Below are 25,491 nucleotides of genomic sequence, written 5' to 3' on the forward strand. Positions count from 1 at the left end.
TGGATTTAAGCTACTGCAGCATTAAAAATCTAAACCCACAAGAGTCCGTTCCTCAGACTAACTCCAAACAACTGGGAATCAGATAGAGAGCCTAGACTACTATGTTTAATTTAATTTTTAAAACTGTATACAGGTAAGAGATGACAGTAAAACACTGACAGTAGAGGCCTATTTGGAACCTCAGGAGGTTAAAAGCTTTCAGGTGGATTTAGGATACATGTTAGGTGCTTTCAAAATAATTTAGAAGATCCAACTAGGTGTTAAATAAATTATGTAAGTTCATTGGTCAAAAGGTCAGCGTAGCCTGACCTTTGTTTTAAATGAGCTGTGACCATACTTAGATGACACCATTGTTATGTAGCTGAAATGATGATTATCAGGCAAGTGAGGATGGGTAACAATCACCCTGTTGGTTTTTGGATTTGGTTCCCTGCTTCCAGTGGGATTCCCCTCTTTCTAATTGATGGAGAAGGGGAGATTTTCCTCATTGATGTTCATTTATGACAAAGCATTGAACACTCAGCTTGAGAACATATAGCCAAGGTTGTAGAGTAGAACAAGGAGAAATATCTCCTGCTGAACCATTCTTTATATACACATCTAATGGGACATTTTATCATTCATTGCTTGTGGAGTCCAATCTGTATTATGGGGCATGCTCTCCAATGGTCAAGAGGTGTGCTGTGCAGTGGTTCACCTGAGAGGCAAAATGTTCTTCAAATACTTGCTATTGAAAGCTGTTGTTTGGTTGTTAAATCAAGGAGCAGAGCACAATTTCAAAATTTTTTGACTCAATTTCACTGGAATCGTACCCTGTCAATGGTCGATGGTTAAGGTTTCATCTGTCAAGGTGAATTTGTCTGGGTGATGTTGCTGTTATTGGCCTATTCCTCCTATGGACTCCTCCTGGTGATGTTTGTTAGTAAGTAAATGAGCAAATAACTGTTTTTAGGTGCAGAACAAGGGTAATGCTGGAATTAAAGCTGTATTAATGATAATATTAATTGTTATAAAAGCTTATTTTTTTTAAAAAACAGACGCTCATCTAACTATATAGGCAGACTTTCAGTTTAATGTACTCTTGATAACAATCTCCATCCATCCATCCATCCATCCATCCATCCATCCATCCATCCATCCATCCATCCATCCATCCATCCATCCATCCATCCATCCATCAACTGCCTCTCATACCTATGGGGAATGCTGGGCCCTATTCCAGGCTCAAGGCAGTTGTTTACCTTTCCAATTTGTCACCTTTCCTGTAGGGAATGTCATGTTAACTTTATAGGGCTCATGTGGGGGGGCTGAGCTGACTTTTTGGGGCATCAGAGGGCTTTGGTTTTGGAGCGTTGGTGTTTAATTATGTGGTGGACGGCTGCTGTTGTGGCGTGCTGCTGGATGCAACTGTTAATGGCTGACTGTTGTTTGAATGGAGCTGCTGCAGCTGGTTGGCTGGAACTTGGTTGTGTGGAGAGCAGGTGCGAGAGGTGGCTGTGGGGTTCTTTTGCATCCTCTGCATTTCCAGAAGCTGTTGCTCAATAAATACCTTCTTTCCCAAGAATCATTGGTGATGCACACAAAGGTTACACAAATGTTATATCCACACTTGGGATGCTGCAGAACTGCTTTTGCAGAAACAGTCTGTTTCCTTTTTCTCTTCACTTCATTGCTGCTTCAAAGCTCTTTGTTTTCTATCTGAAAATCCAACTAGCTACAAATCTCTAATATTAATATCTAATGTGTACTGGTTTGTACCGATGCAATTACCGCCTTTAATCTGGCCTGTAATATCCATAATATCCATGATTCTCACATTGATCAAACTTAAATATGTTCTGCCTCAAAGGCCAGTTTTCTCTGTTCAACCTATAATATGTACTCCCCATCCTTTCCACATAAGGCTATTCCTGCTTTCACTCTGACTTGGGACAGTTACACCATCAGCATGCCTGAGAGATTGTTGGCAACTCCTATAGTGCTCTAGAGTCCTGAGGGCTGATAGGAAGACAGACTTTATCTGGCTGCTGCAGTTCCTATCTCTATTTTTATTTTTCTTATGTGCTATCTCTCTATTGCTGTCTGTGGTGCCACCATCTGTCTGGAGATTAATTAAATTGTTACCCAGCCAGTCAGCAGCACATCAGCCTGTCCTTGCCTTCAGCTCTGTGCTGCAACAGCAGTGGAGAGTCAGTCAGTCTGTCTGTCTGACAGTCAGGTGCTTCAGAGGTCCTCTGTTGGGTGTTTTGCCATATTGACTATGTATTTGGTCACAATGACAATTTAAAGTTTGTTCAGTTTGGTCAGCATAATTGTGTGTGTGTGTGTGTGTGTGTGTTGTGTGTGTGTGTGTGTGTGTGTGTGTGTTTGTGTGTGTGTGTGTGTGTGCGTTTCATCATTACAGTACAATTCTCCTGTTGTCAATTTCCCCTACCGACTGCTTTCAAGAATTTCCCTCCTGTCACTGTGTTGAAGGCTTCTCCTCTCTCTTCAGCAGTCGCATCTTTGTTCTTTCTGCTGCTCTGCTTTAAGTGTGTATTTGTAGCGTGTGTGTCAGTGGGGGGGGCTGGCTCTGCTTGGCTTCTCAAGCCTTAATTGAGACATTCTGTCAAAGGGACAAACACATTTACATGTGGTGTGTTTTCAAAATGCTCTTCCTTTACCTGCAGACCATGCTGTTAATCACCTCATCATACACCCCCCCCCCCTCCCACACACACAGAGAGTTCTGGGATTATGGATTTAAAGACTAAACTACCGCTGTACTCAGACAGATTCATTATCTCAGCTATCTCAGCTTGCATTCATTATCTCAGTAATCTCACCATATTTCAAAGTGTTTATTACTATTAAAAATAATAGCAATGATAACATTTTTTACTACTATTGCTGCTGTTAATTGTTACTCACTGACCATTGCTAGAATCTCGTTGATCCACTTTTACCTTCAGAAGTGCCTTAATTTCTTGTATCATAACCTTCGGAGATCTTGGTCCATATCAAAATGACAGCATCAAACAGCTGCTACAGATCTAATAGATTCCACTGGAGAGATCTGGTAAATGTTGAGGCCAGTGCATTGAAGTGGACATCAGCAGGTCACCTTTACAATGCTCACATGCCTAAATGCAGAAATGTGTTTGGCAAATTAGATATTTGCATTTGTTTTGTACCCTTTAATCTTAAAATTTAAAATTTTACAGTTTTGTCACATAATTGTGACTTTTTTGCCCCATAATTATACTTCAGTTTTGTTCAGGTGTGTACAGATTGTGTTCAGATGTGTCCACCACTGTCTGCATTACCTTCTCTGATTTCCACAGCATCTTTGACAGCATCAGGCCCAGACGAGGCTGCCGGACATGGAAGATGTTCTCCTGATCACAGACTCAAGCATGGATATAAAATTCATTATATATATTTTTTTCTCTGTGGTCTTCCTGTTCAACTAAATTTCAAGAAACATTTGTCGTAATTTATGTGTTTGTAGGTGTAGCCAATTTTTCTTTTCATTAAATCTTAGGATTTTGATGTTGTAGTTGTGTTTCCTTTACACCATTAAACAATCATCAACACTCCTACAGCATTTCTGTTAAGATTTTGAACAGAAACTTTAACTTAGATGGTATGAGTTCTACAAATGTCATCTAAATATTAAGTTAGCATTCACAGAATCATATAAGCCAAGCTGGTCAGAGTCTGTTCAGACTGTATATGACTTCTTCCCTGGAATTTGGTGATATCATTAAGAACTCCCCCACCCCTCAATAATATTGACCCAAACTAATTTGCTTAAAAAGCTTGTAAATTTGTGTATTCAGATTCCTTTAATTGTCCCACACAGGGAAATCTACAGTGCAACAGCAGCAAAAGCACGCAGAAAAAAAAATTTGGGATAAGAATAGAAAATATAATTGTTCAAGTGATGAGCTGCTGTACAGTACTTCCTTCACAAAGAAATCTAGAGCACTCTGTTGATATGTATTAACTCCAAAACCCTCTAGTTGTAGTTTCTAGAAAATCCAACATGACATGATTTTTTTTATTATATCAAAGGTTTATACAGTATGAAGTGTGTGTGTGTGTGTGTGTGTGTGTGTGTGTGTGTGTTTCAAATTTATTCATTGGCTATAGGTGTAATTACTTTAATGAGGGATGTCTACTCTCTCGCATGTGGACCCTCAGGTCCACATTAACATCGCCCCACATATTCATACAAAGCAATACTTACAATTAACCACTGATTCATAAGCACAATAAATATTCTCTGGTGCCTCTATGGGAAACTCATACTGATCTACTTATCTGTGCCTGACGCCTGCTGGCCATTATCAGGCACTGCAGTCCATGCGAAGAAATTACATGTGTACTGTACTTAAAATCACTTAATGAAATTTGTTTTTTTTTCTTGCACACCAAACCACCTAGAAATTGTAATATCAGTGTAACATCTACCTATACAGTACACCATCAATAACAATTCTTTCAAAAATAAACATGTGTCTAACTGTAAAACAAAGGGTTGTATAATTTGACTTAACTTGGTTTAAGAAGACGATTACTTTGGTTAAGCTGTACTGCTCTACACATATACATGACCCTTTTGCAAAATACGAGTATAAACCTTCATTCTGGAACAGCTGGATCCACAACCATCCACTCCACAGTGGTACCAACTAGTTGTTCTGGATGCCCGGGATGGTGCACACTAATAGTAGAACAAAACAAAGGCCCACCATGCACCACCAACTGCTAAACTTTGGCTAAAGAGCCACATCTGCTGAGGACCTGACATTTATTTTGTTTCCTTCACGGTTAAATAATTAGGTGCATCTGTCCAACCAAACCAGCAAAATTAACACAAATCTGAAGGTTCTGGTGAGTGATAATTGTAAATAAGGTTTAAGTTTTACCTGCCACTGCTGTTGGCTAAGGGGTCTCTGATAAGTGCCCAGGGATGTTTTCTGATTAACTGATTCATTGATCATTATAACAGAAGCTGTGTAAATACAGTTGTCTTAAACTGCACTGATTGAGTTGAATCTGAATCATCCAGCTGGACTTTCATGTTTTATGAAAAATGTTCCACCTATTTAGATTTTGAAAAATCATTTGGAGTCTGATATCAGCGTTATTAAACTCAGACCATTAGTTGAGTTGTTTAAGAAAAGGGGGCCTCTTTGTGTGTCTTTGTGTGTCTCGCCTTCAATGGCTGGAAACATTAAATGGATCTGGAGGTGACTATGTATGCTGGCAGGCACAAAAATCCTAGTCCCTCAGGGGACAAAAAGCATCAGCAAGTGTTTCTTCTGTGGAATCCCTCTGTGCTAGTTGCAGAGAGGGTTCACAGCTTTCAATGCATTGTTTTCCCTTTCTTTGTCCCATTACCTGAAGACACTAGTCAAACCAGTGAAAACTTTGTTTGGACTAGAGTTAGTTTTCTGTATGGCTGCTGTTCTCTCAGGAGTGATTATGTTCAAAAATGCACACCTCTGATCTCAGCCCTTAACTGTAACATACAGAGAGACACACAGGAAGGATACACTGCACAAATATTAAACCATTTCCTTTGTGTTTGTCTCTCTGATATGAGGCAGCTGCCAAACTGCCTCGTGGTGTCAATTAAAATTGAAATATCTGCATTTGTCAACATACCATTTGTGCTGGGCCCATTATAAGGTGCTCTATTTGTTGGACCATCCCTGACACCAGAGAGGGAATGTTGACGCGGAAGTTTCCCTCATTAGACCTGAACGCTGGCACTATGATGGCTGAGACAACCAGGAGGCTCCATTCCCTGCTGACACAACAGCAGTAGTCCTGTCACCTATCAACCAGTCATCTATGGAAGGGGGAGACATTCCAGGCAGTGGATCTAATGAAGATTGTAAACCAGAGTCTCAGGGACCACAGCTTGAACTCACAGAATTGAATCTTTTAAAAAAAATTATTTAGATATTTTTATATATAATAATACAGTATATTTTATATGTTAATGTAGAAAAACAGAGCATTGGAAATGTAAATTTGTAAATTGTAAATTACTCTTCGTAGTAATTAGTGAAGAGGAAATGAACTTCTTAAAATTGCTCTGAAAATATTCATGATTTGCAAAATGTTTTAGGACAGATGCAGGAAAAAGGATGGGTTGATTAATGAGGTTGGAGACATATAGATGAGGCCATGTTGATGTTTTTTTGTTAGTTTGGGGGGGGTTTGCAGAAAAAAAACAGTGATATTTCATACCAGCTCAGATTAATAACTCACTGACAAATTTGTGCTAGTTCAAGTAAAATGTTCTGATTGTTTATGTTGTTATATACATTACAGGAGTAGATGAGCATATATTATGCATCATGACATTCCGACTCATTGACAGCACAGATGTTCCTCAGCTCTGAAGGTTCCACATGTGTGTGGTTCAAATATTGTGTGCAGCTTCTCAAAACATGTGTATAGTGCTAATCCACTAATAAACTCACACAAACAGCATATGGACAAAAAAAAAGCTGAGGGGGCACATGAGCATGAACATTTTACGTAAACATATATTTGTTTTATTCTGTTCGTGTTCTGTTCCTCTCTGTAAATTTTACAGTCTGGTGCTTCACACTGTCAGCTTGGCCTCATATTCTTCATCAACCATGTCCTCTCTTGTGTTTCATTAAAATATGTAACCACGACACCGAATGTCAGGTCATTAAATAACAATGTGTAGTCCAATAAAACATGTAAGTTTGAAAAATAGAAATAAATGCTCACTTCAATTCATTTTTATTTTTATCATTTCTGTTAGAATCAAAGGGTGCTTTACAGCAGAGCTTGATCTCCAACAAGAAACCAGTGGTAAAAACTGCCCTTTAACAAAAAGAAACCTCAAGCAGGACAATCTTAATGTGAAGCCCAGTCCTGAATTTCCCTCTTAATTTTCTGATGAGGTGATGTTGAATTGACAGCATTAACTGATATTTTTAAATGTTTTTGGTATTACATGTTGATGATTTAAAAAATTATCTTCATTCATCCACAAAGAATGCAACAACGGATCATGTAGTGGCGTAAGGAAACATCAGTTCTCTACATTTTAGAACAGGAATTGATGCTCTGAAACTCCTGTTTGAAGAGACATGAAGCCTGTAGGAGGGCCCTGTGGTAAATTTCAAGTAGACTAGTGTGCAAACCTGCTCCCTGCTGTGTCCCCAGTGCCTCCTCCAGTGGGAAGAAAGGGATGAGTCATCTGGGGTTCCATTAATTTGGAGAAAGACCAGTAATATATATATTTATAGAGACGCTTACCTTTGCCATTAAAACATTCTGCCAACATCACTCACTCTTTGTGAAGGTCTGATCTGGTTAATATTAAACAGAGTACTTGGCAGAGCAATGGATTAGGAATCACCCTCATCTTGTGATAGCAGGATTAATAGGAATCCCTTCACATTATAGTCTAGCTAGAACAGGCATGGGCAAACTAAGGCCCGGGGGCCACATGCGTTTTAATCCGGCCCGCCAAACTTGAAAAATTAAATGAATAAACCTTGTTAATGTTAAATTTTCACTGCAATTCTGGTGTTTTCCCACTAGAAAAAAGACAGTCAGGAGGAGAGTGATGGTGATATCCTGAAGGATAACAGAACTTTCAGTGCTTTAAAATAGAAATGGTTATTAATTTTTTTTAAAAAGGCACATTTTATTCATTTGATTTTAAATGTTTTAAGACTCATTCCAAAGTCAGATATTTTGTTGTAATGCTTCTCTTCATTTTCATTTGAAATTAAAGCACATGTTTTCTCCATATCCCAAGATGTGTATTTTTTCTCCAATGAGGTGAGGTTACCAAAGCACTCCATCCATCCATCTGCTCCTGGTCCGGCCCCTTTGTCAAATGTTAGAACCCATTGTGGCCCACGAATCAAAATGTTTGCCCACCCCTGAGCTAGAACCACGTCCTTGCTGGCTTGCAGATACAGGATGAGTATTTGTCCATATCTTCACCTGTCAAGAGCAAGGAGGAGGAGGAGGAGTATGAGGAGGAAGAGGAGGGGTGAGTAAGAATGATGCAATATTAGATTACAGGAGCAGAACCTGACTAATGCAGCAGCAGCAGCAGCAGGGAGGGAGTCACTCACAGGAAGGAATGCATCTTTGTAGTTTCGGAGAAAAGAAAGAAAAAACAGTGGAGGTGAAAGTAAAGAGTGTGAAGAGACTTTTTATGATGAAGAAGAAGACCGTATCACTTTTGAAAAGCTTGGTGCAAGTTAAGAAGACACAAAATGTTCACATAATGTTTTACTCACAAACAATAACAGGAAAACACAATTATACTTCAGAACTGATACCTAAAAAAGGCATAAAAAACATTCAAAGCATCTTAACATGATAAAGGAAATAGTCTAGTAACTCATTCAGTGCACAGTAACGACAGTTATTAAATGTTTTCACTCATGTTGAGGTTGAAGTGCCTCCGTACAAACATTCTTGTCTCTTTATAGACAGAAATCCATGACAAAACAGAGTCTGCTGCATTAAAACATGGTTAGACTGGAACACCAGACGTCATCATCACTAACAAGAACATTGTCTGTTTCTGAACAAACATGTCTACATGGGATATTATCAAAGCTGAATTGGCTCTTGGTGCCAAAGGTTTAACAACTACACTGAGTTGTTGGCAGCACTGCATTTTAATCTATCCAAGTCAGTCTGTGGATTTACCTTTTTAGAATTTGATATTAAATCATTTTGTAATGGCATGACTGTTGTGACTGAGATTTATGGACTTGTCATTAAAAACACTAGAAAAATAAACTTGGTGAGATGGAGGTTAGCATTCACTGATGAAAAATGGGGATGTAATGAAGCCCTTTTTAAAAATTCTTTGCCCTGATGGTCTCTTCAGGATGTCAGTATAGGACAGTCTTTGGGACTTTTCTTCAGTGCATTTTGATCACGTGTTTGGTGCCGTGAGCATTAAGTTGAGGTTGTGCTAAATGATCCTCTGACTATAATCCATCCAATCAGGCAACCTGAGAAATGTGAACTCTCTGGAAGACTTTACTTCCTCATCTTTGCAGTTACAACATCAGTAGTTTTACCAGCAGAGGGATCACTTCGTCCTCGTCCTCGTCCTCCTCTAATCCACAGTCCAGACAAAGTTGTCACTACTCTGCAGAAATAGAAACATCCAATGGATGCAGTGCCACAAGCAGGGTTGCAGACCTCAGATCAGTCTCTCCTCCGGGGGCACTTTGAGGACACTGCCCATCTCCAATCTAGCCCCAGCCACTTCCTGTGAGCTGGGGCTGTATGTGCCCTCTGACTGACGCTTCTTCCGTGCCGTCATGATAAGGAAAAACACCACCAAGATGGCCAGTAACATGCAGAGGGTTGTCAGAGGAATGGCCACCACCAGCCAGGGAATGTGCTCTCTGTGCTCGTCTTTCTGTAGGAGAAGGATCATTACAGTTTTCATCACAGTTGTCAGAAATGATGATTGAATGCTGTAATTGTGTCAAATAATAATATTAACAATAATAGTAATACATTTTATTTATGGATGCCTTTAAATGCAGTGAAGGACCCCGTACAGCACTCATCAAAATGGTACATACATACCAGTAGTTTAAACTGGAAGTAAATATAAGAAAAAATAATTGAAATCATTTGAGGAGAATGTGTTTAAAGAAATTGTTCAAAGTAGATGTGACGAGAAAAAGGTCCCATCGGCCTTCATGCCATTGCTGCCATCATTCAGATCCATCAATGACCCATAATTACTCTCACTGAAAGCGTGAGACTTACGTTGTTTTCGCACAACTTGCCGCTGAAGCCTGGTGCACACTCACACTGGAAGTGGTTCAGCCTGTCCAGACAGGTAGCGCCATTGCGGCACGGATTAGATTTACACTCGTCTATCTCCGTCTCACACCTGAAAAACATCAGCAGGGTTTAACATAATGCTAAGTGACAGTGCAAGTGCTTACACACACTTAACCTCAACACTAAATTTGATTCAGACACTTCTGAACCTTCAGATCTCACCTGTCTCCAGTGTATCCTTGCTTACAGGTGCAGTTTCCACCAGACTCTCCTCCCACGCACACTCCACCATTGAGGCAGTTTGTGTTCATGGTGCATGTTGCTGGAGGGAAACGCCACCTACGGCAAACAAATATTTTATAAAATATGGATCTTAGATGATCAGATCAATCAACTTTATTTGTATAGCACATTTCCAAAAGATGCTGCTGCCAAGTTTTTAGATGTCGATCTTATTTTTTTAGTTATTCCTATTTATTTGTTTTTTTAATCTTTATTCGTAACTTACTTTGTTGTTCTTAACCTTCTTAACCTTTTCTTAGCTTTACACGTAAATACATATGTAAACATAAAAAAGCTGAGAAGCAGGGACTAGAAGACCAACATGAACAAAAAACACAGAACTCTAACACACATGCACAACAAATTCAGATCTGTCTTTAAAAAAGTACCTAAAGCAAGACATAGAAATAAACTTTAACACACATGGAAATGATGCAACTAAAAAATCATAAATGTCATCAGTGTGGATAATATTAACACACTTCAACATGGAGCACAATTGATTTGGTACTCAGGGTCCATAAGATCAGGACTTGTTTAGACTTCATAAATACATGAAAGTGTTCTGTGTGTCAGTGATTGTGTGCCTGATTTGTCTTTGTCATTTCAAGGTATTTTTAAAAATATGCATTTGGAAAGATTGCTTTATGTGAAAATGTGAATTTTAGACTGACCAAAACTGAAAATAAGCTAGGAAACATAAGGTACTCACTGGCAGCGCTTCCCAATGAAACCAGGAGGGCAGGAGCATGTGTGCACCCCCTCGGATTCTATGCAGAGTCCTCCATTCACACAGTTAAATTCGAGACAGTTATTCACCTCATCTTGGCAGTCTTTCCCAGCGTATCCAGGTTCACAGTCACACTGGTAGTCTGCCAGCAGGTCTTTACAGGTCCCATAAATGCAGGGACTTGAAGAACACTCATTTATCTCTGTCTCACACACTTTACCCTCCCATCCTGCACGGCAGCTGCAGTTAAACTCATTAAATTGATCCTGACATACACCAAGGTTACGACATGGCAGGGAATCACAAACTGGAGTTCCCTGACATCCGACGATTGGCTCGTGTCCACCCAGTATGGAGAACTTGGTCATCTGTGGGGCTTCTGGGACATTTATGAGTGGCAGATAGACTCCACCCACCCTCACTTCACCTATACATCCAGTGTATTTTTCTGCCAGCCAGATTTTGGTTTCGTTGAGGAAGTTAAGCTGGCCTCCGATGCCAAAGCTGTCACCAACTCTTTGACGATCCACAGTGAGTCTCCATCGGGAGGATGCATGCACGGGACTGACCATGGTCAATTGGATTTGATGCCATGCTCCGTCTGCAATTATGCTGTCACTCGTGAAGGCAAGCAACTGGGCATTCTCTCCACTGTCCATTTTAACCAGTAAAGAGGAATTTAGTAGCCCCAGGCAGAATACCTCGGCTGTGCTGGAGGCCCGCATAAGAATTCCATTTGGGTCACGTGTGCGTATGGCCATGGTGATGTTGGTGACAGGGCTAAGCAAGGAGCTGTTGGCCACATATTCCAGAGCATTATCCTGAAACATGGCATCACTTAAACCTGTGGAAGTCAGAGAAGTTCTGAGTTGAGGCAGAATGGAAAGTGGACAAACATCTTAAGCTAAAAGGGCTACTTATCAGTTTTATTTGTCATAAATTATTCCAGTTCTGAGTAGAAATCTGTCTGATTCAGAGCAAAATGGTATAGAACAACATTACAGGCAGTAACTAAAAGCAGGTGCTTTTTTTTTTAACTCTTTGGAGTATATTCTTTTTTCCATTTTGGTGCCTGAGTTGGCCTCAGCCCACTAAAACTAGTCACTTTGTACCAAAAGGGTTGTATTTCACCCTTCTCTGAAGGAAAAGCCAATTTTGCCAGCCATTTTGGAATTTTGTCAGTCAATTCTTTGAGGTCTCGGAAAGACTCAAAGAAAGTGTAATATTTTTCACCCCTAAAGCAAGATGCTTCATCTGTCCTAAGAACTCTCCAATAATCCTCCAGGAAATTGAATTTAAATTAATGATGGCCATTTTGCCAAATACTTCTCCATGCTGAAGGTCATGCTATATCTTATTTAAGGTACCGTACTTAAAGCTAGGAGAAATGTGTGTTCTTAGCTCACGTAATGTTTGAGAAGGGGATAACTTACACTCATATCCATCGGGCAGATCCACACAGCGTGCTCCATAAAAACAGGGGTCATTAATGCACCATAAATGGGTCTCACACAGTCGCCCAGTGAAGTCAATGGGACAGAAGCAGTTGAAGTCATTCCAGGTGATCTGGCACGATCCATTATTTAGACATGGCTCATCCTGCACACCCACAAACCCAGATGGATGGATTAGGAGAACATGTATCTCACCTGATGTGGCCACAGAGCTGCCAAGTGGATTGAGACACTAACTTGCGGCTCAGAAGGATTTACAGCCACAATACAAGCAGACGTGAGGCCATACGTTAAACACAGGTCACACAGCACCAGAAGATGTGACAGTAAAAAGAAAAATGATCTCTAGCATTTTACCTTGCATGAATTATCGCTTTGGCACCCCAGCATCACGTTCTCCTCTGTGCTTGCCTGATAAACACGAACATCCTCTGGATGGTCTCCAATTGTCAGATGCTTGTTGTCCAGCCGAATATCCTGCAGGCAGCCCTTGAAGTTTCCACCCCAGGCATTCATGCTGGTGCCGGCAGGGAGCCCTCCCACATATGCTACATCCCCAGCCTCTACACTCACATTGCCTAAGGCGCGATTATTTCCCGCTCTAGGAAAGATGACATGTCCATATTGTACTTGTATTGTGACTGAATTGTTTTTGCCATCAGTGACAGCCTTGGCCTCAGAAATGAGTGTTGTGTGGGGGCTGTAAATGGCCACGCTGCTGTTCTTCAGATACAAAGTGAGATAGGACGTTCCATCTCGATGAAACTGCAGGAGGAGACCACTGTTTTTGAGGGATCGCATTAAAAACGAGATGGTGAAGTTCTCGCCATGGCTTTCAGAAATCTGGAAGGCAGCATAGCTGGTGGTGTTTTCAAGGCCAAAGGTCCAGGATGGATATTCTAAAGGAGAGAGAACAAATCAGTCACCATCCACTTGAACATTCATGTCAGGCATTCAGGTTAGTTATAGCTTCAATTATTTGACATAAGCAGACTGTCTGTCTGGCATGAGTTGTTGAGATGACTTCAAAAAATATAGTTGTATTTTTATTACAGATTGGAACAAGGTTCACCTTCATCAAAAAATATTCAAAGACTTATTTTGACAACTACTTATCAGAAATTAAACACTTATTAGAAATAATCACATATGTACTATAAATAAATGAAGCTGTTCCTATAAATTGTCTCAAATTATTCAATGACATATCCTTCAGAGGAGTATGAATTAATCTAATATTCACTGATGTGAATATAAAAGGTTAATGAGGAAAAATGCAGCTGTGGATTCTAAACAACAAAAAAAAAACATTCAGCCACTTTATTAGGGACAACCTATTAAATTGCTCGTTAACAGAAATAGCTAATCAATCAATCACATGGCGAGATCTTGATGCATTTAATTATGTAGACAGGGTCAAGACAGAAGTTCAAAAGGAGCATCAGAATGGGGAAGAAAGAGGATTTAAATTACTTTTAATGGCCTGCATTTGGTGCCAGAAGGGCTGGTCTGAGTATTTCAGAACCTGCTGATCTACTGGGATTTCATACACACCGATCGGGTTTACAGAAAATGGTTCAAAAGAGAAAATATCCAGAAAACGGCTGTTATCTGGACAAAAATGCCTTGAGAGGTCCGAGAAGAATGGGAGGGCTGATTTTAGATGGTAGAAAGACAACCGTAAGTAAGATAAAACACTAGTTACAATCAAGGAATGCAGAATACTATCAATACAATCCCTGATCGAAAATGGTCTTTAGCATCAGAAGACCATACTGGAAACCACTGCTATAAACTAAGACCATGAAAGTTTACATGGTCCTGCCTTCTATCAACTGTTCAGGCTGGTGGAGGTGGTGTAATGGTGTAGAGTATCTTTTTTTGGCACACTTTGGGCCCCTTAGTGCCAATTCAGCATTGCTTATGACCCCCGAGGACCATTGTCTGATGGCTAATTCCAGCAGGCACCTTGTCACAAAACTCTTCTCAAACGGGTTTGTGGAACACGACAGTGAGTTTAGTGTTCTCCACAGTCACCTGATCTCAATCCCACGGAGCATCTTTGGGTTGTCGTGGAACTGAAGAATGACATCATAGTTGTGCAACAAATCTGCAGCAATATTTCTGAGAAATATTTCCATCACTTTGTTGAAAGGCAGTTCTCAAGGCAAGAGGGGTTCCCACATCTTACTGTCATGTTGGCCCTAATAAAGTACCCCGAGAGTGAACAAACTAGCAGGTTGATTATGTGGTCAAAGATTAAGCCTGAAGGGATGCTTTGAGCACTCGTCCTCATAAATTTATCTGGGAATAAACTTTCTGGGAGGCCAGATTACAAAAAAAAAAAATGTTCACACCTCTGTTTACTTCCTACCAACACATGTATTGTCATTAAAAAGTGGCACTCAAGAATTAGACAAAATATACTTTCCGGTGAATGTCATGAATATCTAAGTAAAACTAGAGGACAAGCATATGAAAGAATACATTGATTTTCTATCTAAACTTTCTTGTTTCATCAATTTACCCAGTAATATTCATTCTACGATTCATATAAAAAAGCAAACATACCTGAAGTCATGCTGAGAATTCTATCCTGCAATGCTTTTCTTGCTTTTTTATGATTCATTATAACTGAATGTTAACAAATTAAATAAAATTTTATATTAAGTGGTATTTAATATTCAGCAAGGTGCAAATGTTGGTCTTCTTCAAGGATTCCCACCTATTGCAGGGACAGTAAAAGCATCCCTCCTCCCTGTTGTGTTGGCACAGACACCCCCACCGCAAGGAGTTAATACGCTTTCGGTCTACTGCCCTCTCAACATTTTGCTGAAAAGCACATTCCGGCGAAAGGAAACAAGTCAGGCAGTGGCTCTCACCTTTCTCACACTTGTCTCCATAGTACGGCCGATGGCAGACACAGCTGGCCTGAACCCACATGTCTACACAATGTCCACGCTGTATGCATGGGTCTTCACCACACCAGTCTCTTTTGTTGCATCCTAACTCCAAGCCTTGATTCTCTTCTCTGATGAGATCCTGGGGCAGAAGCAACTTATGGTCAACTCTTAGGTCTTCCATGCAGCCAATGAAACTTTTATTGCTTGATGTATGAGACAAATATTCCCGCGGTGCCCCACCAACATATAGTTGTTGAAAGGAGTTGGGTTGGAGGAAGATGAGGTGGTTGTAATCTTTGTTCTTCACTTGGCACTCATCCTCACAATTGGGGCCTTTGACAGTCAAAACCAGGCTCTCATCCATGCTCATAGTAACCTCGTGCCATTCTCCATCATTGACTGGACGAGGGTAAGTGACTTGTAGGACCTTTCCAGACTTCACCTTGGCAAGAAGAAAACCCCCAACAAGCTCCAGGAAAGCATAATGCTCCAGAGTTCCACGGCTGAACAAGAGCATGTTTGGCAGTGTGCTCCTGAATCGGAGTTGCATGTGGAGCCCGTAAACGTGGTCTTTGGCTTCCTGTTTTGTCCTGTTTGTGGGAGGTGGCATTTGCAGGTGAACGAAGCCCTCTGAGGTGAAGGAGAAAGTGGTGGAGGTGTTGCAGAGGTCCCCGGCCCAGCCAGGCGAGCAAACACACCTGTAACCTTGCTCACTATTGTCTCTCAGCAAGGGGACACAACCTGTGCTGTGTTGACACCGATGCTGGCGGCATCCCACCAAGCGGACGTCGCAGTCCCTTCCCCCCCAGGGGTCCTCACCCGGCTCTGGTGCAGGGCACTGACATGTGTAAAGGTTGGCAGCATCGTTGCATGTGGCACCATTTCGGCAGGGATTGCTTTCACACTCATTAATATCCACCTCACAGTGTGTGCCTTTAAGAGAGGACAAACCAGATTAGACTAAAGTTACAAGCACTAAAGCATAAAAACAAGCAAAAAGACTGAAGCAGGCAAAGCTTGTTCACAGCAGCCTGGCGGAAGGACTAGAGGAGACATGACTGCAATAATTTGTTTAAAAAATACAATAATTCTAACTTTCATCTGGCATTATCTGGCATATGCATTAATATAAACTAGTTAAAATACAGTAGTTAACATTATAAAGACTTCTTCTGCTCCTCCCACTGGCCTAGCAGGAGCAGTCAGCTTTCATTAGGATAGTCCGGTGAAGGACTTTACACTTAAGGAAGCTGAATGACACTTTAGGACTACAGCCATGACCGCAAACATGTGTGTTCTTTGTTAGCGTACCTGTCAACCACCAAGGTCCAGAACAGCAGCAGCAGCAAAACAGAAGCATCAACCTGCTTTCACCCATTACGATCCAGATCTACAGGAATCTCTTTCTTTCCCTCTCTCTCTCTCTCTCTCTCCCTCTGTCTCCTCCCTAATTGTTTTTACCTCCACTCCCTGACTCCAGCAGAAGAGTGATTACATGTTAACCCAGCCTGTCTAATTTTTCTCCCTTCCTCCCCTGCTTGTCGCCCCTCCAGCAAGTGCTCTGACCCTGATCCATCCACCAATACTCTACCAGCTGCTTCCTGTCCTTGTGACAGGTGGAATTTTCTGCGGCAACTCCGCCTCCTTTGGTCCACGTGAAGTTACTACAATCCAACAGCAGAGGGCGGTACAGCACATCGGACCAGAAAGTGTGTGTGTGTGTGTGTGTTTGTTTGTTTGTTTGTTTGTTTGTTTGTTTGTTTGTTTGTTTGTTTGTTTGTTTGTTTGTTTGTCATTCGTTAAATCAAAGACATTGACATGCTTCAGCTAATCTTTTTTTAATTTTAGATCGGGGTAAAGGTGCCATAATTTTATTTTTTTGAAAGCTGAGTTAAGTTTTACCATCCATGCCCAGATTATTGACATTTCTGCTGGGAAAAAGGGTTAGGGTTAGGGTTAGTAAAAAAAGATCTCAAACCGATCTCAAACACTGATCCAAAAAAAAAAAAAAGTAAGAACAGGTGAAAACCTGTAATGTTATAAGTCAAGATATTTTCTGAGACTTTGGGGTTCCAGTGACATGCACTGGACAGCCATCTATAACCAGAGATATGACTGATGGTTTTATGTTTGGTTTTTTTTTATGTAATGGGTTTTCCTCACAATACACAATTTCTAATTACCAAACTTCTGTATCTTTAAACATGTTAACAGGTTTTATACATTTCAACTGAAACACATGAATCTGTTATGATGGATTTTTTTAATGAGTTTATGGTGAGTCAAAATTAACAGATATTGTTTTAACCAAAATTACCTTCATCAGAACTTAAAAACTACTTTATGTTTGAACTTTCCAATCTGGTGGATATTTCTTGCTCCTTTACAGCAAAATGTGTTAGGATACTACTACATGACAGCAGTGAGACATGGGACACATATGGGGAGATGCTGTTTACATATTGACAAAATACCTTTTTTCATCAGACTTTAATTAGGCTTCTAATCAGCTTTTAACTTTGTAATCTCCCCCACTGGACAAATTTCCTGGGAGCCCCTGTTTAATACATGAGGTGGACCACTGACATATGGTGGGTTTTATTGGCTTTGTTGTTTTCTTCTATGATCCTCCACATGTCCCCTCACTGGCCATAAAGGCTGCACAAGTTTAGCCTTTGATTTTACAATGTGACATGCTATGGTTAACCTTTGTAAATGTTCTTACAGCAATGCTGGAGTGATGATTTAGTCTCTAGAGGCATTACTGCTATCACGGGCTGGGAGTGCCGATCAGCTAGAGGAAGATGAATACTGGACTAAAAATAATATTTTGAGGCATGGCACAAATCTGTCAGCACTAAACATTGAAATGGTATTATTTATTAAAGAGGAGAGACAATACTGTATACACCTAAAATAGAATCAGTTGATGGACGAATGTCAATATGAAGATCAGTTCACTTAGTGATGGATTCATGTGGAAACATATAACACTATAGTTTATACAAAGAACAGATTTTATATAAACAAAAACATCATAGAAAACACTAACTACAGCTAGGCAAGGTGTATTTTTTAGTAAAAAATATGAAAACCCTGATGAGAAGTCTCTCCTACCTGTGAATCCATCTGCACACACACACCGATAAGAATTGACAAGATCCTGACAGCTACCTCCATGTTGACAGGGAGCAGACACACACTCGTCCACATTGTCAGAGCACTGATCTCCTGTGAGAGGAGGTCTTTATGAGTCTCTTCATCCTGACACTATAGGGACAGTTCAGAGCAGGTTTCTTTTCCTTACCTGTGAATCCTGGTAAACAGGAGCAGATGAAGCCAGCTGCTCTTTCATGGCTGAAACTCATTGCACTAAATTGAGGCATCTCATAAATCAGGACATCCGAGCGCTGAAAACACTCGCCGCCATTCTCACAGGGATTCTGCATGCATTCGTCTATATCCACCTGACAGTGGTCTCCCTCATATCCTGCACATGGAGTAAATAGTAGACTTATATACCTAATTAATAACACATTCTACTTGCATTTAACTTTAATTTTGCAGAGGCGTAGCTGCTCTAGAGGATTCACTTACCAGGCCAACACTGGCAGCTGTAGTGATTTATTTCCTCCAGACATGTAGCTCCATGCTGACAGGGATTAGAGGCACATTCAGGAATATCTTCCTCACAGTGGTCACCAATGAACCCTGTATTCTCACAGTCACACTTATAGCTGTAACAAACACAAACAGCCACATACTGTATTTACCCATCCTGAGTAGATAAAAAACAGCTTATTCTTCATTTTGCACACATGATATTGCTCTTCCATTCCCTCTATCTGTCATTCTTAGCAGCTCCATCAATGACTCACTCTAAATACTGAGAGTAAGTGGATTATTGGAATTACTTCGCTGGTCAACAGTGCTGTCTGTCATAGAGTTATGACATGAGAATGGCCCATTGAGTGCATTTACTGGGGAATTTGAAATATAAAGTGTGTCATAAATGTGTGTTCCTGGATGCGCTGCCAGCGATTTTTGGGCCCCGTGAAAAGAAATTCTGCCCCCCTGACGCCAGCTGTAAGGTCAGTAGAAAACTGCAATGCTGCTGATTTACATAAGACAATGCATTTTTATATTTTTGACTATCCTTATATTTGTGAAAAGAACAACATAACGGCCACCTAGTAGAATTAAAACTAAAAATAATGAAATGTAATAAGATTTTATTTTTTTCTGCAAGACTGATACTCTATATATTTCAAAAACCATCTGTTTCTTCAAATAGTTCATCATAAAATTACCTTAAGATTAAATACCTAAAAATTCAAAAAGAAAATACAAAATAAGCTCTTCCATTTAAAAAAGAATTGCAATTATAATCTGTGGAGAAACAAATTAAACCCCTACTTGGTTGTTCAGGTGGAAGACAGACAGACAGACAGACAGACAGACAGACAGACAGACAGACAGACAGACAGACAGACAGAGACAGACAGACAGACAGACAGACAGACAGACGGACGGACGGACGGACGGACGGACGGACAGACGGACGGACGCTCTATTCAGAACATGCATCATATTTGGACTGTATTTGACTTTGACCTATTTGACTTGGCTTATATGAGGAGAAAAGCAAGCTATCTTATAAAATATCTACAAAGCTAGACAACAGGCTAATGTTCCAGAACTTCCCATCACATAAACCATGGACATAAACAAGCCCACCTACGAAAAAAACGGGTGGCATACTGTTGACCCTTCTTACGTTGCTCCTGTTTGAGTTTATTTTCCTTTTTGACACGCCCCCCCCCCACCCCACAACTTTTGAGGCATCTCCACCTCCATTCCCTCTCTGTAAAAGGCTTGCTCTTTGCTGGCTCATGCAGGTGGACTGAACCATTTTACATAAACAGAGAGGGAAAGGTGTTGAGAAATGTTTTCAGGACATATACTTACTGCCAGTGCATTAAAAATAAAATATAAGTATGATTGAACATTTATGACTGAGAGCCATTTTATTTTATCAGTATTATAATTTTGCTAGGGGCCTCTCCAGGCCCTTCTCCTTATTCTTCCCTTTCTGTATGTGTGTCCCACCTGTTGACCCTGTCGATACACTTGCCCTCGTTCAGACACGGTGAGCTGGCACATTCGTCGATATTGACCTCACAATCGAGGCCCTGGAAGCCGGTCACACACTGGCAGGAGTACATGGCGACGTGGTCTTGGCAAGTGGCACCATTCTGACAGGGATGCTCTTCACACTCATCGATCTCAGCCTGACAGTTAGTCCCTACATATAAGGGTGGGAGAAAGGATCCAGGATGTGCGACATAGCTAATGATTGGAGCTCTCACACAACCATGACCCAGATGGAACGTGAGGAATCAGATGTGTCAGGAAAACATGCTAACTGGTTTCACCCATTAGTAATACACAGATACTAATCACGATTACAGTATATACCAATACCATATTGCAATGATTCGTGGCCTTTCTTGTACATTTATCTTCATTTCCAAACAATAAACAACAGGACTACATGAGTGTTTTACCTGTGAAGCCTGTGGCACATTCACACCGGTAGTGATCCACTTCATCCATGCATGTGCCGTTGTTCTGACAGGGACGGGAAGCACATTCATTGATGTCCAAATCACAGTGATAGCCCTGAAATCCAGGCACACAGAAGCACTGGTAACCATTAACACTGTCTCTGCAAATGGCTCCATTCTGACAAGGTTCTGACTGGCATTCATCTATGTTGTTCCCACACTTGTCCCCCTGGTAGCCAGCAGCACACTGACACCAGGACCCGTTGTCAGGGACATCTATACAAATGCCACCATGCTGACAGAGCCCCTCTGCGCATGTGGTGACATTTTCCAGGCAGGCTTGTCCTCCAAGTCCAAGGGGACAGTGACACGAGTATCCGTTCGCCCTGTTGACGCAAAGTGACCGGACGCCATCACATGGGTTACTCTGACATTCATCCACATCCTCAGTGCAGTTCAAACCCGTGAAACCAGCTGGACAGTGGCAGGAAAACTGATCAGTCCCAGGAATGCTGGTGCAGTTGGAGCATGGTGCAGTGATGCAGGCATCCAACAGCTCTTCACAGTTCTTGCCCATGAACCAAACTGGTCCTTTAGGGCACAAGCACACGTAGTCATCCAGATTGTCAAGACACGTGGCACCGTTGCGACACGGAGATGACAAACACTTGTCTGCTGCTGCTGTGCACAATAGACCTGGAAGGAGATAAACCCCCAAATTAGAATTTAATTAGCGGGCCTATAATTAAATGACAATTCCTTCTAAAGATTCCAAAAGAATAATTCAAATGATCAGTTCCAGGACAACATTTGCACCGATGTAATAGGAGCCTATGGAGATTACTGGCTGGCCTGAAATCAGAAAAGATCTATAAAAAGTATCACAATGTGTTTACATCAATACCATAAAATCCAACTTCATCATTCAGCCCTTCATGACACCTCAGAAAGGTTGTATGTCCTTGAGAATACAGATGAAGACTAATGAAGACTGACAAAGAGGATGGTCAGTACCGTACATAAAGAACGTGAACATCCTCATAATAGACTGTCTCGCTTTTCCTTTCAGTTTGTTGGAAATGGCAGAAAGGTCTGGAAGGACAAAATATATCTGCACAGACAATGACAGTAAGACAGAAAGTATTATTAGCAATATAAGTACTGCACTTTGGCATGTCCTTAGACAGGTCCTCAGACATGTCCTCAAGCCAAACAGAAATATGCTGCTCCTGTGTTTTCAGATTTATTCTACCAGTTTTGTTGTTTTTTCTGACAAACATGGCCATCAAGCATTCCTCAAAATAGCACTGCAGAGTCATTTGTGTCAGAATGTTGCTTGTTTACTCTGCAGGTGACATATGACACAGCAGCAGTGTCTCTTAGGTCAAACAGTGATGAGACGTTTGCAGCAAGAACCTGGCACTGAACAACAATCGGAGAAGGGAGCTCATTACTAGGTTCAGGCTGCAACAAGAGCAAGAGTTGTCCATCAGAATAGAGAAGGAGGAGTGAAGAACCTTCCCCTGTGAGGACCTCAGTTGGACTATAGTTATAGTTATAGTATAGTTGCCATGGCCCAACAAAGGAACAAGGTCATGGGCTCATCCATCTGATCATCTTTTCACATTGTTTTCCTTCACCAAGTTTCTCATCACCATCACTTGAATTTGGCAGTTCCTACATCTTTCTGTACCAGCTTATCTTGTCTCTATGTTTGCTCTCCAGACATGTCTCCTCCTGTTCTGTTCATCACAGGTTCTGACATTGGCCTGTCTTTTAACCAAAATTTTAACTTGGACTGGTAACTTGACTAGATTATTTTGCACCAGTTATTACTAGAGTTGGCTCTGCTTTGGGCTCTTTATTGGTCTCATCCTGTTGAGAGTCCTGTTCAGGCAGCAGCATTGAAGGAATCCTATTTGCTGTCAGTCCCCTCCGATCACCTCCATCTCCGTGGTGAAGTCTAAGTTATCGGGTCTTTATTATGGCCTGTCTGCCACCGGCTGGATTTGGTTTGTGTTTAGGCCTGGGTTTGCAGATGTCCCAGTGACCTTCTGGAAAAAGCTTCACATAAGGATATAGTCCTTATCCAGCCTTGAGAGGAAGCATTAGAGGAGTACATTAAGTTTCCACCACTCCAGGCTGGCATCATCCTCTTCCTCGGTGATAAAGACTGTCAGAAAATTAGCATTAATGCTTATCACCAGCTTGGAATAAGGGAGGGGGCAGTGGAAGACAACCTTTAATACATCTAATGGACTTTATCGGTTCTTAGTGCCACTGTTGTCGTCCGGGATGTTGTCAGTGAACCTTCCAGGAAGAGGTTAAACTCATTTCTCTTTATTCGGATGATATTTTTATCCTCAGATATCAAGACTCTCGAGGCTGGTTTAGTTATGTCCTATAAAACTACTACAAAATCTACACTGTAAAGGCTATCTGAGAGAGGTGATGGCTAAGATGAGCCTTCACGTTATGGCCATCAACATTGGTCGGATCATGGTCAAGTCGATATGATGATATCAGAATTTAAATACCAAAGCTGGTCTAAAATGCTTCCTAATGACAGTGGTAATGGTCCACTGTCAGAGACAACTGACCTACGCACAAATGTGAGGCCGATAACATGGTAAACATGAATGTGGCTCCTCATTTTAGCGAGCGTGTTCCAGCACCAGAATGAATCCTGTGATTCCTGGGTTGGTCAGTTAAGGTGGCAAAGCAAGAGCAGCTTATGTTTAAGTGAGGAGGAGGGAAAAGAAGAGAAGGGCAGGGCAGAGCAATCACGATGTCCTCCTCACAACGAAAGCTTCACACATTCCACTTAGCTGATAACAGCTCCTTCAACAGATGGACCTACCCCATTACTCAGGCCTCCATTAAGGGCAAGCAACACTGATCCTGGTACAGACTGGTACTGGTGTAACACTGAACAGAGCTTCTGAGCCCTTCAGGTCAACCAGTAGAGAAAGATACAGCAAAGGAATTCAACACAAATGTCTCATTAATCACAGCATTTCCCTTCCTCTCTTAGTTAGTTAGTTAGTTAGTTAGTTAGTTAGTTAGTTAGTTAGTTAGTTAGTTAGTTAGTTAGTTAGTTAGTTAGTTAGCTAGTTAGTTAGTTAGTTACCATAACATGTTTAGGTTTACTTTTATGATAAAATGATGGTAGTTTGTTATTAAACGAGCTGGTAGATCTATGCTCCCACCAGTTCTGGTCGTCTTAAACATAAATTCTGATCATCTAGTTGTTTCCCCAAATATCTACTATCTAATTTTAACTAAAACGTATTTAATAATTTTCAAATGGCATCGTAGATAATTGCCTAAAACTTTGTACTTCATGTAGAGATCCTGTTGCTAAGGGTTCCTAGAATGCACCACGTCTATGATGCCATCTGGAGCTGGCAGCTCCGTCCCTGCCCAACTCCAGCCTTTTACCTTTCATGCTGCTTTTATTCAGGCCCAAGATATTACACACCAAAGAGTTCACCCCTTCAATCGTTGAACACCATCACATTCTTCTATAATTTGTCAGCTGGGATGGAAAAAAGTAATAAATGAGAATGAGAAAGTTCAGGATTTCAAACGAATGGTTCAGTTTGAGTGTCATTAGTGTTTCAATCCTTAAGCTCAGTGTGTCATGCTTTTAGTATCATCACTCCCTCCATTCAACGCACAAAGAAAAAAAGCTGTGCTGCCAGACGCTCGGTTCGTTACTATGGAGATCTTCAACAATGTCACAAGCAGCCAATGGCAGCCCTCTGTGCACAACCGTTTAAATGAGGTTCACATACTTCACACAAGTGAAGGTTACGGGAAAAAATAGGTCAATGGGGCTTCACAAGGTGCTTGCGTCGACAAAGACACCCCCAACACCCACAGAAAGAGTAAGAGAACAAGAAATAGAGCCTCACAACATCACCGGGAACTAGTCACTGTGGGAATCCCTGAATTATTTAGCAAGCTTCAAAAAAAGTTTTGTAAAAAATAAAAAGAGACCTTTAATTAAAAGAAAAAAAAGCAATTCCCTTAAGAGGTTTACTGAAGGTAGATTAACTCTACATGGAGAGTTTCAGTAGTTGGGCTCATCTCTCTTGTTTTCTTCATAAGAAATCAAATGATTCCAAAACACTTTTTGGATACTTGCTGTTGCTCATTTTGATTTGATGGCAACTGGGTTGCTGAGGAACGATTGTGTCTTACCTAATTTGAACATCATCATTGTTATGAGCATCGTTTTCTGGTATCTGAACCAAACTCTTCCAAGGTCCATGGTGACTCCCAGCTGTGTACTGTCAGTGCTGAACGCTTCTGCTCTTTCACAGATCCTCCATCCAGTTTTGTGCGGCGTAGCTATCCATCCGAGATGGCGCGGTTAGCTGGTACTCTGAAGAATCTCAGAGCCTGACCTCTGTGGAGAGGCGGACAGGGGTCTGAGATGGGGGACCAAACAAGGCTGGAGGAAAGCTGGTAATCACCCCAGCAGCAGGACTGCCAGAAAACCTGAGCTGGAATCCTGGATCAGCCTCCTGAGTCATGTGTTACTTCAGACATGTCGAGTTCACTCACATTCATAATTTCCAATCAAATCACCATAAATTATCAACAAGTTTCAATAAGATAAACATTATTAACAGTGGAGGGTAAAAAGAGAATATATAGAATCACAAAGTTCAATGTTTGTACACAATCAATGAATTGAATATAGAAATCTTATTTTGGTGTATTTTACA

The 25,491-nt window shown here is 41.0% G+C and overlaps 1 protein-coding gene across 1 annotated transcript; it reads right to left on the reverse strand.

The window, feature by feature from the left end:
* Positions 1-8,276: 8,276 nt before the first annotated feature.
* On the reverse strand, positions 8,277-25,230 carry LOC130526487 (protein crumbs homolog 2-like). Its single transcript, XM_057034192.1, has 13 exons — positions 24,962-25,230; positions 20,756-21,451; positions 20,298-20,493; positions 18,786-18,925; positions 18,496-18,678; positions 18,306-18,419; positions 15,168-16,121; positions 12,643-13,184; positions 12,265-12,430; positions 10,814-11,675; positions 10,042-10,158; positions 9,802-9,928; positions 8,277-9,442 (listed from the first exon to the last, which is right to left on the reverse strand). Exons 1-13 carry the CDS (start codon positions 25,029-25,031, stop codon positions 9,221-9,223), a joined length of 4,389 nt encoding a protein of 1,462 aa, XP_056890172.1. The 5' UTR covers positions 25,032-25,230; the 3' UTR covers positions 8,277-9,220.
* Between the last annotated feature and the right edge of the window lie 261 nt (positions 25,231-25,491).

The sequence above is a fragment of the Takifugu flavidus genome, chromosome 5 (genome assembly GCF_003711565.1).
Source record: "Takifugu flavidus isolate HTHZ2018 chromosome 5, ASM371156v2, whole genome shotgun sequence".
NCBI lineage: Eukaryota > Metazoa > Chordata > Actinopteri > Tetraodontiformes > Tetraodontidae > Takifugu > Takifugu flavidus.

Bases quoted from the DNA above. Each gene is read 5' to 3' on its own strand.
- LOC130526487 (XM_057034192.1), bottom strand. From the start codon at position 25,031: ATGGACCTTGGAAGAGTTTGGTTCAGATACCAGAAAACGATGCTCATA. The intron at 21,452-24,961 runs GTAAGACACAAT...ATCTCCTTCCAG, and splicing joins AATGATGATGTTCAAATTAG to GTCTATTGTGCACAGCAGCA. The intron at 16,122-18,305 runs GTAGGAGAGACT...CCTCTCTTAAAG, and splicing joins GTGTGCAGATGGATTCACAG to GCACACACTGTGAGGTGGAT.